Source organism: Salvelinus sp. IW2-2015, unplaced genomic scaffold (genome assembly GCF_002910315.2).
Source record: "Salvelinus sp. IW2-2015 unplaced genomic scaffold, ASM291031v2 Un_scaffold2339, whole genome shotgun sequence".
NCBI lineage: Eukaryota > Metazoa > Chordata > Actinopteri > Salmoniformes > Salmonidae > Salvelinus > Salvelinus sp. IW2-2015.
In genome coordinates this window covers 131,680-148,129 of record NW_019943664.1, presented here as the reverse complement: position 1 = coordinate 148,129, position 16,450 = coordinate 131,680, and the positions used below count along the sequence as shown (strand labels likewise).

The 16,450-nt window shown below is 47.6% G+C and overlaps 1 protein-coding gene across 1 annotated transcript in view; it reads right to left on the bottom strand.

Moving 5' to 3' along the window:
- Window positions 1-4,969: 4,969 nt before the first annotated feature.
- Window positions 4,970-16,450, bottom strand: part of plekhd1 (pleckstrin homology domain containing, family D (with coiled-coil domains) member 1) — a 27,898-nt gene continuing 16,417 nt past the window's right edge. Inside the window, 5 exon segments of the mRNA XM_070440256.1 lie at window positions 4,970-5,020; window positions 5,023-5,129; window positions 5,323-5,466; window positions 8,262-8,406; window positions 12,276-12,408. Of these exon segments, the coding sequence (XP_070296357.1) occupies window positions 4,970-5,020; window positions 5,023-5,129; window positions 5,323-5,466; window positions 8,262-8,406; window positions 12,276-12,408 (580 nt within the window).

The window sequence follows — 16,450 nt, the reverse complement described above, 5'->3', positions numbered from 1 at the left end:
AGGGCCAGCGTGTTGATTATATGGTTAATCTTACCACAGGGCCACGTGTTGAGTTATAATTGGTTAGTCTTTCCCACAGGGCCACGTGTTGAGTTAATATGGTTAGTCTTTTTCCACAGGGCCAGCGTGTTGAGTTATATGGTTAGTTCTTTTCCACAGGGCAGTGTTGAGTTATATTTGGTTAATTTCTATCATTTTCATGAGATGTTGTTTATAAGTGATCTGATAGGTTTGTGTGTCGAGAACAGATTATACAGATGAGCAGTAGCATTGAACCTAGCTGGTCCCAGATCTGTTTTGTGCCGTCTTGCCAACTCCTATGGTCAATTGTCTAAGCCTGGCTCCCAGATCTGTTTGTGTTGTCTTGCCAACCTGCTATGGTCATTACCTTAGCCTCGGTCCAGATTGTTTGTGCCGTCTTGCCAACTCCTCTGGTCGATTACCTAGGCCTGTTCTCAGATCTGTTTGTGTTGTCTGCCAACTCCTATGGTCATTACCTATGGGCCTGGTCCCAGATCTGTTTGTGTTGTCTTGCCAACTGCTATGGTATTACCTAGCTGGTCCCAGATTCTGTTTGTGTTTTTGCCAGACACTGCTATGTCATTACCTAAGTCCCTGGTCCCAGATCTGTTTGTTTGTCTTGGCCAACTCCTATTTCATTACCTAGCCTAGGTCCCAATCTGTTTGTGCGACTGCCAACTGCTATGGTCATAACCTAGAGCCTGTCCCAGATTCTGTTTGTGCCGTCTTGCCAATCGTAATGGTCATTACCTAGCCTGGTCCCAGATCTGCTCTCTGTGTTGTCTTGCCCAACTCCTATGGTCAGTTACTAGCCTGAGTCCAGATATGTTTGTGTTGTCTTGCAACTGCTATGGTCATTTACCTTAGCGCTGGTCCCAGAGTCTGTTTGTCTGTCTTGCCAACTGCTTGGTCATTACCTACCTGGTCCCAATCTGTTTTGTGTTGTCTTGCCAACTGCTTATGGTCATTACCTAGGCCTGTCCCGATCTGTTTGTGCTGTCTTGGCAACTGACTATGGTCAATTGTCGAAGGAAGACGGCCCAAACAGATTTCTGGGACCTGTCTAACCCTGGTTTCATATTCAGATAAAAAATAACACAATCATATGGTCCAGTTCCTCATTCAACCTTGCAAATAAACACAGTTTTTTAAATTAACCAAAAGCATCTGTGTAAATACCATCAACAAGCAAAGACGAGAAAAATTAAAAGTCACATTTTCCGAACATTCGTTGTCGACTTGTTGGCTATATGGTGATTTACAAATTGCATTCTATTTTAAAGAGTACCATCTTTGGGTGTTACACAGGGTCAGTTTAAGCTTTCTGCTGTACGGCGTACTTTAACAACCCCACATTGTCACAGTGAGCATATCGTGTTTGGTTCAATAACTATATCCATTATTTTTCCACCGTCCTCGAAGCTGTAGGACAGTATAAAGAGAGAGCTGCTATACCTTTTGCAATAACCATTAATTTTGTTTGAAAAATATTTTTTAAATAAAAGTCTTTGTAATGCAGTTGAACACAACGCAGGCTGTTGTAGAGATGACATCCTAAGATAGTCCCACCCAGCACTACAACCCGTGGGAGGCAGACGACAGACTTGACATCTCTAAAAGAATCAGTCCGACCAGCTTACAACACCGTCGGGAGCAGACGGGCAGGACTACCGCCCCGTAGCATCAACTTCCCCCCGTTCAACATGAAGTGCTTTGAGAGACTATCAAAGGACCATATCACCTCACCTAAACCGGACACCCTAGACCCACTCATTTGGTACCGACGCATAGGTCCACAGACGCGCAATCGCAACCACACTGCCACACTGCCCTGCGGGCTAACCCATCTGGACAAGAGAATACCCATGATGAGAATGCTGTCATCGATTACACTCAGCGATTAACACCATAGTACCCTCCAAACTCGTCATCAAGCTCGAGACCTCTGGGTCTCGACCCGCCCTGTGCAACTGGGTCCTGGACTTCCATGACGGGGCCGCCCCCAGTGTGATGGTGGTAACAACATCTCCCCCCGCTGGAATCCTCACACTGCGGCGCCACAAGGGTGCGTTCTGCGAGGCCCTCTCCTGTACTCCCTGTTCACCCACGACTGCGTGCCATGGCACGCCTCAACTCAATCATCAATTTGGCGGATGACACTACATGGATTAGGCTTGATCACCAACAACGACGAGACCGGCCTACAGGGAGTAGTGAGGGCCCGGAGGTGTGGTGTCAGGAAAATAACCTCATACTCAACGTCACAAAACAAAGGAGATGATTGTGGACTTTCAAGAAACAAGCAGAGGAGCAGACCCCCCTATCACATCACGTCAGTAGTGAGAAGGTGGGAACGTTTTTAAGTTTCTCGGTTACACATCAGGAAAACTGAATGGTCCACCCACACAGAAGCGTGTGAAGAAGGCGGCAGCAGCGCCTCTTCAACCTCAGGAGGGCTTGAAGAAATTCGCTTGTACCAAAAAGCACTCACAAACTTCTCCAGATGCCACAATCGAGAGATCATGTCGGCTGTATCAACCGCCTGGTACAGCAATGCTCCGCCCACAACCGTAAGGCTCTCCAGAGCGGTAGTGAGGTCGCAGAACGCATAACCAGGGGCAAACTGACCTGCCCTCCAGGACACTACACCACCCGATGGTCACAGGAAGGCCATTAAGATCATCAAGGACAAAACACCCCCAAGCCACGCCTGTTCACCCCGCTATCATTCAGAAGGCGAGGTCAGTACAGGATGCATCAAAGCAGGGGACCGAGAGACTGAAAAACAGCTTCTATCTTCAAGGCCATCAAGACTGAAACAGCCACCAAACTAACATTTTAGCGGGCCGCTGCCAAACATACTGACTCAACTCCAGCCACTTAAAAATGGGAAAATTGATGGAAATTATCGTAAAAATGCTACACACTAGCCACTTTAAGGGCAATGCACTTATACAAGTTTACATACCCTACATTACCCATCTCATATGTATATATCTGTACTCTATATCATCTACTGCATCTTGCCATCTTTATGCAATACATGTACACTAGCAACTTTAAACTATGCCACTTTATGTTTACATACCCTACCAGTACTCATCTCATACGTATATACCGTACTCTATACCTCTACTGCATCTGCCATGCCGTTCTGTACCACCACTCATTCATATATCTTTATGTACTATTCTTTATCCTTTACACTTGTGTGTGTGTGTAAGGTGTAGTGTTGGAATTGTTAGGTTAGATTACTGTTGGTGTTATTACTGCATTGTCGAACTAGAAGCACAGGCATTTTTCGCTACACTCACATTAACAATCTGCTAACCATGTGTATGTGACTAATAAAATTTGATTTGATTTGATTGATTTGATTGACTTGACATCCTAAAGATAGTCCCGATCCAGCTACAACACTGTGGGAGCAGAAGACAGGACTTGACACCCTAAAGATAGTCCCGACCCAGCTACAACACCGTGGGAGCAGACGGCAGGACTTGACATCCTAAAGATAGTCCCGACCCAGCTACAACACCGTGGGAGCAGATGACAGGACTTGCCATCCTAAGATAGTCCCGACCAGCTACAACACCGTGGGAGCAGAAAGACAGGACTTGACATCCTAAAGATAGTCCGACCACAGCTACAACACCGTGGGAGCAGACGGCAGGACTTGACATCCTAAAGATAGTCCCGACCCAGCTACACCACCGTGGGAGCAGACGGCAGCCTTGAACATCATAAAGATAGTCCCGACCCAGCTTACAACACCGTGGGAGCAGACGACGGACTTGACACCCTAAAGATAGTCCCGCCCAGCTACAACACCGTGGGAGCCGACGGCAGGCTTGACATCTAAAGATAGTCCCGACCCAGCTACAACACCGTGGGAGGCAGATGACAGGACTTGACATCCTAAAGATAGTCCGACCCAGCGTCAACACCGTGGGAGCAGACGGCAGGACTTGAACCTAAAGATAGTCCCGACCCAGCTACACCACCCGTGGGAGCAGACGGGACTTGACATCTAAGTAGTCGCCCCAGCTACACCACCGTGGAGCAGACGGCAGGACTTGACATCATAAAGATAGTCCCGACCCAGCTACAACACCGTGGGAGCAGTCGACAGGACTTGACATCCTAAAGATAGTCCGCGACCCAGCTACAACACCGTGGGAGCAGTCGACGGACTTGACATCCTAAAGATAGTCCCGACCCAGCTACAACACCGTGGGGAGCAGTCGACAGGACTTGACATCTAAAGATAGTCCCGACCCAGCTACAACACCGTGGGAGCAATGACAGACTTGACATCCTAAAGATAGTCCCGACCCAGCTACAACACGCGTGGGAGCAGTCGACAGGACTTGACATCCTAAAGATAGTCCCGACCCAGCTACAACACCGGTGGAGCAGACGGCAGACTTGACATCCTAAGATAGTCCCGACCCAGCTACAACACCGTGGAGCAGACGGCAGACTTGACATCAAAGATAGTCCCGACCCAGCTACAACACCGTGGGAGCAGACGGCAGGACTTGACATCCTAAAAATAGTCCGACCCAGCTACAACACCGTGGGAGCAGACGGAAGGACTTGACATCCTAAAGATAGTCCCGACCCAGCTACAACACCGTGGAAGCAGATGACAGGACTTGACATCCTAAAGATAGTCCCGACCAAGCTAACACCACCGTGGAGCAGACGGCAGGACTTGAATCCTATAGATAGTCCCGACCCGCTACACCACCGTGAGCAGACGGCAGGACTTGACACTATACATGAGGAATCAGTCTCACTCTCTCACACACACACACACACACACACACACACACACACACACACACACACACACACACACACACACACACACACAAACCACACACACACACACACACACACACACACACACCCTCCCGCAGTTCCATCCCTCCCTATCTCTCTGTCAGTCATCTTCTTGGCGGAGGCCTCCTGGTCGTGGCGTGTGATGATCTTGTAGACGCTCTTCCTGAAGCAGCTGTCGGAGGTCAGTCGCCGGGCATCTCCCTCAGGTCCTCTATGCTGGCGCTGTCGCACGGAAACCACGAATGACTGGGAGTGTTTCACTGCAGAGAAAAAACATGAGTGTTTGTGTGTGTGTGTCACAGGAGTTGGTGCACCTTAATTGGGGAGGACGGCGCATATAATGGCTGGAGGAAATTAGTGGAATCAAAACCATTCGCTGCGTTCCAGCCATTATTATGAGCCGTCCTCCCCTCAGCAGCCTCCACTGGTGTGCATGCGTATGTGTGTACTTACACCAGTGGTGTTTGGAGGCCCGTCTCTGGATCCGGCAGCTCTTAATGCGTCGTGCTGTAGCCTTGTGGAGATACACAGCATTCTTCATTATAGAAGGGAGCTTGGCCTCGATCTCTGCAGCACAGATGCACTCCTCAAAGAACTCTGGGTGAAGAACACACACATATTCATGTAGCWATACTGAACAAAAATATAAACAGAACATGCAAAAGGTTGGTCCCATGTTTCATGAAATAAAAGATCCCAGAAATGTTCCGTACGCACAAAAAGCGTATTTCTCTCAGAGTTTGTGCACGAATATGTTTGCATCCCTSTTAGTGAACATTTCTCCAAGATAAGCCATCCACCTGATAGGTGTTGCATATCAAGAAGCTGATTAAACAGCATGATCATTACACAGATGCACCTTGTGCTGGGGYCAATAAAAGGCCCTCTAAAATGTGCAGTTTGGTCACACAACAATGCCACTGATGTCTTAAGTTTTGGTGCAGCATGCTATTGGCWTGCAGTCTGCAGGAATGTCCACCTGAGCTGTTGCCAGATKATTTAATGTTCATTTCTCTACCATAAGCCGCCTCCAACGTCATTTTAGAGAATTTGGCAGTACGTCCAATCGGCCTCACAACCGCAGACCACGTGTAACCACGCCAGCCCAGGACCTCCACATCTTGCTTCTTCACCTGCGGGATCGTCTGAGACCAGCCACCCGGACAGCTGATGAAACTGTGGGTTTGCACAACCAAAGAATTGTCTCAGGGAAGCTCATCTGCGTGCTTGGTGTCCTCACCAGGGTCTTGACCTGACTGCAGTTCGGTGTTGTAACTGACTTCAGTGGGCAAATGCACACCTTCGATGGCCACTGGCACGCTGGAGAAGTGTGCTCTTCATGGATGAATCCTATTTTCAACTGTACCGGGCAGATGGCAGACAGCGTGTATGGCGTCGTGTGGGCGAGCGGTTTGCTGATGTCAACGTTGTGAACAGAGTGCCCCATGGTGGTGATGGGGTTATGGTGTGAGCAGGCATAAGCTACGGACAATGAACAAAATTGCATTTTATCGATGTCAATTTGAATGCACAGAGATACCGTGACGAGATCCTGAGGCCCATTGTTGTGCCACTCATCCCACACCATCACCTCATGTTTCAGCATGATAATGGACGGCCCCATGTCGCAAGGATCTGTACACAATTCCTGGAAGCTGAACATTTCCCAGTTCTTCCATGGCCTGCATTCTTCCCAGATTTGTCACCCATTGAGCATGTTTGGAATGCTCTGGATCGACGTGTACGACCGCGTGTTCCAGTTCCTGGCAATATCCAGTAATTTTCTCACAGCCATTGAAGAGGAGTGGGACAACAATCCACAGGCCACAATCAACAGCCTGATCAACTCTATGTGAAGGAGATGTGTTGCGCTGCATGAGGCAAATGGTGGTCACACCAGATACTGACTAGTTTTCTGATCCAGGTATCTGTGACCAACAGTGTCACACCCTGATCTGTTTCACCTGTCTTTGTGCTTGTCTCCACCCCCCAGCAGGTGTCTCCCATCTCCCCCCATTATTCCCTGTGTATTTATACCTGCGTTTTCTGTTTGTCTGTTGCCAGTTCGTCTTGTCCCGTCAAGTCTTACCAGCGTGTTCCCGTGATCTAGTTTTTGTTTTTCCCTGTCTTCCCAGTTCTGACCTTTCTGCCTGTCCTGACCCTGATCCTACCTGGTGTCCTGTACCTGCCTGACTCTGATCATGCCTGGTGTCCTGTACCTGTCTGACCCTGATCCTACCTGGTGTCCTGTACCTGCCTGACCCTGATCCTACCTGGTGTCCTGTACCTACCTGACCCTGATCCTACCTGGTGTCCTGTACCTGCCTGACCCTGATCCTACCTGGTGTCCTGTACCTGCCTGACNCTGATCCTACCTGGTGTCCTGTACCTGCCTGACTCTGATCCTACCTGGTGTCCTGTACCTGCCTGACTCTGATTGGGATTACGACTCTTTGCCTACCTTGACTTATCTTTTTCCTGCTGTCCTGTACTATAAAAAACTCTGAGACTCGTACTATCCACCTCCTGTATCTCAATCTGGGTCTTAGCCTGAGTTGTGATAACAGACGCATGTCTATATTCCCCATCATGTGAAATCCATAGATTAGGGCCGAATGAATTCATTTCAATTGACTGATTTACTGTAACTCAGTAAAATCTTTGAAATTGTTGCATGTTGTGTATATATTTTTGTTCCTTGCAGCACTCAGTAATTGCTAGGACACTAAATATGACTTAAATAATATACTCCATTATTCTGGGTTAACTGAACCCCTTTATGAATCATTCTGGGTTAACTGAACCCCTTTATGAATCATTCTGGGTTAACTGAACCCCTTTATGAATCATTCTGGGTTAACTGAACTGCTTTATGAATCATTCTGGGTTAACTGAACCCCTTTATGAATCATTCTGGGTTAACTGAACCCCTTTATGAATCATTCTGGGTTAACCCGTGGGTAGAAGTGTTTATGGCTGTGTGTTTATCTATGACTCATGAAGAATGTGTGTGTGTGTGTGTACGTGTGTACGAGTGTGCATGTGTACACGTGTGTGCACGTGTGTGTACGTGTGTGTACGTGTACGTGTGTGTGTGTGTACGTGTGCGTGGTGTACGTGTGTGTACGCGTGTGTGTACGTGTGTGTGTGTGTGGTGTACGTGTGTGTGTGTGTACGTGTGTGTGTCGTGTGCGTGGTGTAGTGTGTGTCGTGTGCGTGCATGTAGTGTGTGTGTGTGTATGTGTGTGTACGTGTGCGTGCATGTACGTACGTGTGTATGTGTGTGTACGTGTGCGTGCATGTACGTACGTGTTGTACGTGTGTGTGTACGTGTGTGTGTACGTGTGTGTGTGTACGTGTGTGTGTGTACGTGTGCAGTAAGTGTAACTCACTCCTGAGGTTGTTGACGTCTCCCTTCATCTTGTCATCCTTCTCTTTGGAGCGTTCCAGAGAGCTCAGACCTTTCTCCAGGTTCTGTAGAGCCTCCTCAGCCTGCTTCAGCCTCCGCTCCAGCTCCATACGAGACTCAATCTCCGCCTGGGACAACACAGGTCAGGGCCCATATTCACAAAGCATCTCAGGGTCAGCCTTTTTGATAATAATGTGTTCTGTTAACAATGAAAAATGAAAATCTCTTCTTGAATAGGATCTTAAAGTTTAATCCATATATTGACGTCATTTTTTTGGGGGGGGGTCTACGGGGCGGAACGATGGAAGAGCTGTAAAATTGAATTAACATAATTAAAACATCCCCAATAAAAAAAAATGGTTTTAACGTACTAAAAACGTGAATGTGTTTTTGCAGAGCGTACAACCATGCCGACAACCATCCGTGGAGATCAGTGGACAAAGGGCTGGACAACAGGCCGTGCCCGAAAAAACGCACGGTTGCCAAGAATGCGGTTAGTTTTCCTTGATTCTTAAAAAATGTGTTCGCAGCATTTGTGTGAAATCCTCTGATTTCAAAAGTTACAAGTTCAAATCCAGCGATAGAAAGTTGTTTTTGAGATTTTAGTTTTAAGCCCAAACTTAGTTAATCCCAAACTTTAACCATTCAGAGTTAATTCCTAAACTTAAACACTTTGAAATGTTACGTTGAACATGGATGAGCGTCTACTTCTGACATGAGACTGTGAGAGCTAGMTGCGTAGCTTAACCAGGTCAAAAGATCTGACCCATCTTAAATTTGGAAACTACTTGCGTGTCGTTAACCATTTGTTTACACTTTGTTCAGTTACCTCATTGGCTAGCTAGCTAACAACCTGGTAACTTGACCGGTATATCAAACATCTGAGGACACAGAAAGGAAAAGAGATGATGATCACATCAATGAATGAATGACTGATCTCTTGCACGTTACTGTCAAAAACCTGACGTTTTTAAAGAGACAGTGTACCATTTTCATTGTAATGAATGTCAATAGCAAAATAGTGCTTTTACACAGAAACATAATATTCTACAAATTACTTTAACTTCATTGACAGGTATTCCTATCAAACATTTATATTTTTTAACAAACTAATGTATTTACAGTGTTACATATTAGTTTCTAGGGCACGACATGTGATTCAAAAGTAGCTAGAATTKATRMAGGCCCAATATTCATTGAGTGTARAAAAKATGCTCTTTCCATGACATTGACTGACCAGGTGAAAGCTACGATCCCTTATTGACTTCACCTAAATCCACTTCAATCAGTGTAAATGAAGGAGAGGAGACAGGTTAAATAATYATATTTAAGCTTTGAGACAATTGAGACATGGATTGTGTATGTGTGCCATTCAGAGGGTGAATGGTTGGTCAACTGACATTCCAGTACAACATTGGTGCCAAAAGACCCACTAAAGAATGCACAACTCGTCGTACCTTGACACAAYTGGGGTATGGCAGCTGACGACCTTATAGAGTTCCACTTCTTTCAGCAAAAATTAACAAACTTTGTTTGCAATGGGCTAAGGAATGAATACACTGGACACTGGAGAATTGGAGAAAAATTGCCTGTTGTGATGAATCTTGGTTCCTGCATTTTCACGCTAAATGGGAGGGTACGGAGAAAACCATGAGTACATGCATCCATCATGCCGCGTGTCAACACTGCAGGCTGGTGGTGATGGTGTGATGGTGTTAGATGTGTTTTCATGGCACATATTGGGCCCCATGATAAAAAGTGGACCAACGTTTGAAGGCTAACCATCATCGCTAATCGGGTTCATCTAACCATCATCGCTAATCGGGTTCATCCCTTCATGGCAGCAGTGTATCCATCTGCGATGGATTTTTTTCAGCAGGATAAAGCCCCATGCTACAAGGTTAGCGTTGTCCAGGACTGGTTCCACAAACATGACAGTGAATTCAGCTTACTGCAGTGGCCTGCACAGTCACCAGATCTCAATCCAATMGAGCYTCTGTGGGATAAYATGGAACYAMCTATTCGGAGTAGAGATCCACTACCAGCCYACTTGACACYACTGTGGGAAGCGTTTGTGTCAACACGGGCCAGCATCCCTGTGGAACGRATTCGACACCTCGTAGAGTCCATGCCCCGATGAATTGAGGCTGTTCTGAGGGCAAAAGGGGATGCAACTCAATATTAGGAAGGTGTCCTAAGGTTTTGTACACTCAGTGTATGTCAATAAATTCAAACAATCTTATTTTCTGATGCTCCTAAATTTTTTGCCGTGCTCCGAACTTTTGGGAGCACCAGTGGTAATTGAGGTAGCTTTTTATTTATTTAGAGCCCTGTTTGAATGCCAGAATTACTGTAACTGACGCCAATGTAGATAGTCAGGGTAGCTTTTTGTTGAACTATTTAGTAGTCTTATGGCTTGGGGGTAGAAGTTGTTCAGGGTCCTGTTGGTTCCAGACTTGGTGCATCGGTACCGCTTGTCCTCAGTGTTGTACTGGATCATACGCACCACCCTCTGTAGCGCCTTATGGTCGGATGCAGATCCGTTGCCATACCAGGTGGTGATGCTCTCGATGGTGCAGCTGTAGAGCTCCTTGAGGATCTGGGGACTCATACCAAATATTTTCAGTCTCCTGAGGGGGAAGATGTGTTGCCGTGCCCTCTTGACAACTGTCTTGGTGTGTTTGGACCATGATAGTTAGTTGGTGATGTGGACACCAAGGAAATTGAAACTCTCGACAAGCTCCACTACAGCCCCGTCGATGTTAATGGGGGCCTGTTCGGCCCTCCTTTTCCTGTAGTCTATGATCATCTCCTCTGTCTTTCTCACATTGAGGGAGAGGTTGTTGTCCTGGCACCACACTGCCAGGTCCCTGACCTCCTCCCTATAGGCTGTCTCATCGTTGTCGGTAATCAGGCCTATCACTGTTCTGTCGTCAGCAAACTTAATGATGGTGTTGGAGTCGTGCTTGGCCACATAGTCGTGGGTGAACAGGGAGTACAGGAGGGGACTAGGCACGCACCCCTGAGGGACCCCGGTGTTGAGGATCAGCGTGGCAGATGTGTTGTTGCCTGCCCTTACTATCTAGCAAGAACTCTCTTGGTAGATAGTCTGGTCTACAGCTTATCATGAGGTACTCTACCTCAGGTGAGCTTTACCTCGAGATTTCTTTAATATTAGACATAGCACACCAGCTGTTTTTGACATATAGACACACACCCCCACCCCTTGTCTTACCAGACGTAGCGGCTCTGTCCTGTCGATGCACGGAAAACCCAGCCAGCTCTATTTTATCCGTGTCGTCGTTCAGCCACGACTCGGTGAAACATAATATATTACAGTTTTTAACATCCCGTTAGTAGGATAGTCTTGACCGTAGATCATCCAGTTTATTCTCCAGTGATTTGCCAATAGAATTGATGGTAGTGGTGATTTACTCACTCACCTACGTCCAGAAGCTCTTTTCGGTCATAAGAGACGGTAGCAGCAACTTTATGTACAAAATAAGTTACAAACAATGCGAGAAAAAAAAAACCACAGTTGGTTAGAAGCCTGTAAAAGTGCAGTCCTCCACTCCAGCGCCATTATTATTATTATGCAATAGAGATTTTGTCATCTGTGGATCTGTTGGGGCGGTATACGAATTGGAATGAGTCCAGGGTGTCGGATGAAGGTGTTGATGTGAGCCATGGCCAGTCTTTATGCCATAACTCTGGCCAAAAGTAGTACACTATCTAGGGAACAGGGTCCCATAGCTCTGGCCAAAAGCAGTGCACTATATAGGGAATAGGGTGCCATAGTGTACTACTTTTGGCCAGAGCTATCTAGAGAACAGGGTCCCATAGCTCTGGCCAAAAGCAGTGCACTATATAGGGAATAGGGTGCCATAGCTCTGGCCAAAAGTAGTGCACTATATAGGGAATAGGGTCCCATAGCTCTGGCCAAAAGTAGTGCACTATATAGGGAATAGGGTGCCATTTGAGCGGATGTATGGTTTACCTTGAGTTCCACCTCAGTCTGCTTCTTGTCCACAGTGAGCTGTGTGAGGGACTGCTGTAGAGTCCTGGACTGGCAGGAGTAGAACTCGCTCTCCTGTTGCAGAACTGTGGCACGCTGCTCATTCTCCGTTAGTCTGCAGGGGGAGGAGCCAGAGAACACAGACAGTCATGTAAAACTGTAGCACGCTGCTCATTCTCCGTTAGTCTGCAGGGGGGGGACAGCCAGAGAACACAGACAGTCATGTAAAACTGTAGCACGCTGCTCATTCTCCGTTAGTCTGCAGGGGGGGAGGAGCCAGAGAACACAGACAGTCATGTAAAACTGTAGCACGCTGCTCATTCTCCGTTAGTCTGCGGGGGGATTTTGAATGCCAGAATTACTGTAACTGACGCCAATGTAGATAGTCAGGGTAGCGTTTGTTGAACTATTTAGTAGTCTTATGGCTTGGGGGTAGAAGTTGTTCAGGGTCCTGTTGGTTACAGACTTGGTGCATCGGTACCGCTTGCCGTGTAGTAGCAGAGAGAACAGCCTGTGACTTGTGTGGCTGGAGTCCTTAAACATTTTGAGTCTTCCTCTGAACCCGCCTGGTATATACAGTGGGGAGAACAAGTATTTGATACACTGACAATTTTGCAGGTTTTCCTACTTACAAAGCATGTAGAGGTCTGTAATTTTTTATCATAGGTACACTTCAACTGTGAGAGAAGGAATCTAAAACAAAAATCCAGAAAATCACATTGTATGATTTTTAAGTAATTAATTTGCATTTTTGCAATGACATAAGTATTTGATCACCTACCAACCAGTAAGAATTCCGGCTCTCACAGACCTGTTAGTTTTTTCTTTAAGAAGCCCTCCTGTTCTCCACTCATTACCTGTATTAACTGCACCTGTTTGAACTCGTTACCTGTATAATGCTTTGTAAGTAGGACCTCTACATGCTTGTAAGTAGGAAAACCTGCAAAATCGGCAGTGTATCAAATACTTGTTCTCCCACTGTAGGTCCTGGATGGCAGGGAGCCTGTCCTCAGTGTTGTACTGGATCATACGCACCACCCTCTGTAGCGCCTTATGCTCGGATGCAGATCAGTTGCCATACCAGGCGTGATGCTCTCGATGGTGCAGCTGTAAAGAGCTCCTTGAGGATCTGGGACCCATGCCAAATATTTTCAGTCTCCTGAGGGGGAAGATGTGTTGCCTGTGCCCTCTTCACGACTGTCTTGGTGTGTTTGGACCATGATAGTTAGTTGGTGATGTGGACACCAAGGAAATTGAAACTCTCGACAAGCTCCACTACAGCCCCGTCGATGTTAATGGGGGCCTGTTCGGCCCTCCTTTTCCTGTAGTCTATGATCATCTCCTCTGTCTTTCTCACATTGAGGGAGAGGTTGTTGTCCTGGCACCACACTGCCAGGTCCCTGACCTCCTCCCTATAGGCTGTCTCATCGTTGTCGGTAATCAGGCCTATCACTGTTCTGTCGTCAGCAAACTTAATGATGGTGTTGGAGTCGTGCTTGGCCACATAGTCGTGGGTGAACAGGGAGTACAGGAGGGACTAGGCACGCACCCCTGAGGGACCCCGGTGTGAGGATCAGCGTGGCAGATGTGTTGTTGCCTGCCCTTACTATCTAGCAAGAACTCTCTTGGTAGATAGTCTGGTCTACAGCTTATCATGAGGTACTCTACCTCAGGTGAGCTTTACCTCTTTAATATTAGACATAGCACACCAGCTGTTCTTGACATATAGACACACCCCCACCCCTTGTCTTACCAGACGTAGCTGCTCTGTCCTGTCGATGCACGGAAAACCCAGCCAGCTCTATTTTATCCGTGTCGTCGTTCAGCCACGACTCGGTGAAACATAATATATTACAGTTTTTAACATCCCGTTAGTAGGATAGTCTTGACCGTAGATCATCCAGTTTATTCTCCAGTGATTTGCCAATAGAATTGATGGTAGTGGTGATTTACTCACTCACCTACGTCCAGAAGCTCTTTTCGGTCATAAGAGACGGTAGCAGCAACTTTATGTACAAAATAAGTTACAAAACAATGCGAGAAAAAAAAAACCACAGTTGGTTAGAAGCCTGTAAAAGTGCAGTCCTCCACTCCAGCGCCATTATTATTATTATGCAATAGAGATTTTGTCATCTGTGGATCTGTTGGGGCGGTATACGAATTGGAATGAGTCCAGGGTGTCGGATGAAGGTGTTGATGTGAGCCATGGCCAGTCTTTATGCCATAACTCTGGCCAAAGTAGTACACTATCTAGGGAACAGGGTCCCATAGCTCTGGCCAAAAGCAGTGCACTATATAGGGAATAGGTGCCATAGTGTACTACTTTTGGCCAGAGCTATCTAGAGAACAGGGTCCATAGCTCTGGCCAAAAGCAGTGCACTATATAGGGAATAGGGTGCCATAGCTCTGGCCAAAAGTAGTGCACTATATAGGGAATAGGTCCCATAGCTCTGGCCAAAAGTAGTGCACTATATAGGGAATAGGTGCCATTTGAGCGGCAGTATGGTTTACCTTGAGTTCCACCTCAGTCTGCTTCTTGTCCACAGTGAGCTGTGTGAGGACTGCTGTAGAGTCCTGGACTGCGCAGGAGTAGAACTCGCTCTCCTGTTGCAGACTGTGGCACGCTGCTCATTCTCCGTTAGTCTGCAGGGGAGGAGCCAGAGAACACAGACAGTCATGTAAAACTGTGGCACACTGCTCATTCTCCGTTAGTCTGCAGGGGGGGGGGGCAGAGAACACAGACGTCATGTAAAACTGTGGCACGCTGCTCATTCTCCGTTAGTCTGCAGGGGGGGGGGGGGGGGGGGGGCAGAGAACACAACAGTCATGTAAAACTGTGGCACGCTGCTCATTCTCCGTTAGTCTGCGGGGGGGCGAGCCAGAGAACACACAGTCCTATGCACGCTCGCCTAGCACACACACACACACACACACACACACACACACAACACACACACACACACACACACACACAGTCAGTCAGTCAGTCAGAGGAGAGGTACAAACACCACACACACAGTGACGGGCACATTGCCAGACACACAGTTAGAGAAAGGCACTGTGCATACTAACACAATCCTGCAGTCCAATCCCCATCCACAGCAGGTCAATACCAGGCTAGTGTTAAAAAGCCTTCCGCCCTGGGCATTTATATCGCTTACCTCTTACCCGACCTCTTCACCCGACTCTTACCCGACCTCTTACCCGACCTCTTACCCGACCTCTTACCCGACCTCTTACCCGACCTCTTACCCGACCTCTTACCGACCTCTTACCTAATGAAGGAATTTGGTAGGATAATGTATCACAAGGGATGTTAATATCAGACACAAGCTCACAATGAATCTGTTATAGAGAGAAGAATGTCGCTCTGTAGGTCCTAATTTCCAGGAAATGTCCTGTGGGAAATTACAGAGAGCCTTGTTGGCCAGAGCTTCTACATTGGGACACTTAGGAATGAGTGGGTGGAGATCCCGCACACCTCATTAGGAGCCCTATCACGGTGGACCGCCTGCCAGTTGGGGAGCCTTCATTGAGAGAAACCCTCAATAGGCCCTCACCATGGGGCTCTTCAATGTGACTCCGCCTTGAGAGATACCCTCAGTAGGCCTTCACGGTGGAGCTCTGCAGTGAGGCCCTTCATTGAGAGAAACCCTCAATAGGCCCTCACCATGGGGCTCTTCAATGTGACTCCGCCTTGAGAGATACCCACAGTAGGCCTCACGGCGGAGCTCTGCAGTGAGCCCTTCATTGAGAGAAACCTCAATAGGCCCTCACCATGGGCTCTTCAATGTGACTCCGCCTTGAGAGATACCCACAGTAGGCCTCACGGCGGAGCTCTGCAGTGGGGCCCTTCATTGAGAGAAACCTCAATAGGCCCTCACCATGGGGCTCTTCAATGTGACTCCGCCTTGAGAGATACCCACAGTAGGCCTCACGGCGGAGCTCTGCAGTGAGGCCCTTCATTGAGAGAAACCCTCAATAGGCCCTCACCATGGGGCTCTTCAATGTGACTCCGCCTTGAGAGATACCCACAGTAGGCCTCACGGCGGAGCTCTGCAGTGAGGCCCTTCATTGAGAGAAACCCAATAGCCCTCACCATGGGGCTCTTCAATGTGACTCCGCCTTGAGAGATACCCCACAGTAGGCCTCACGGC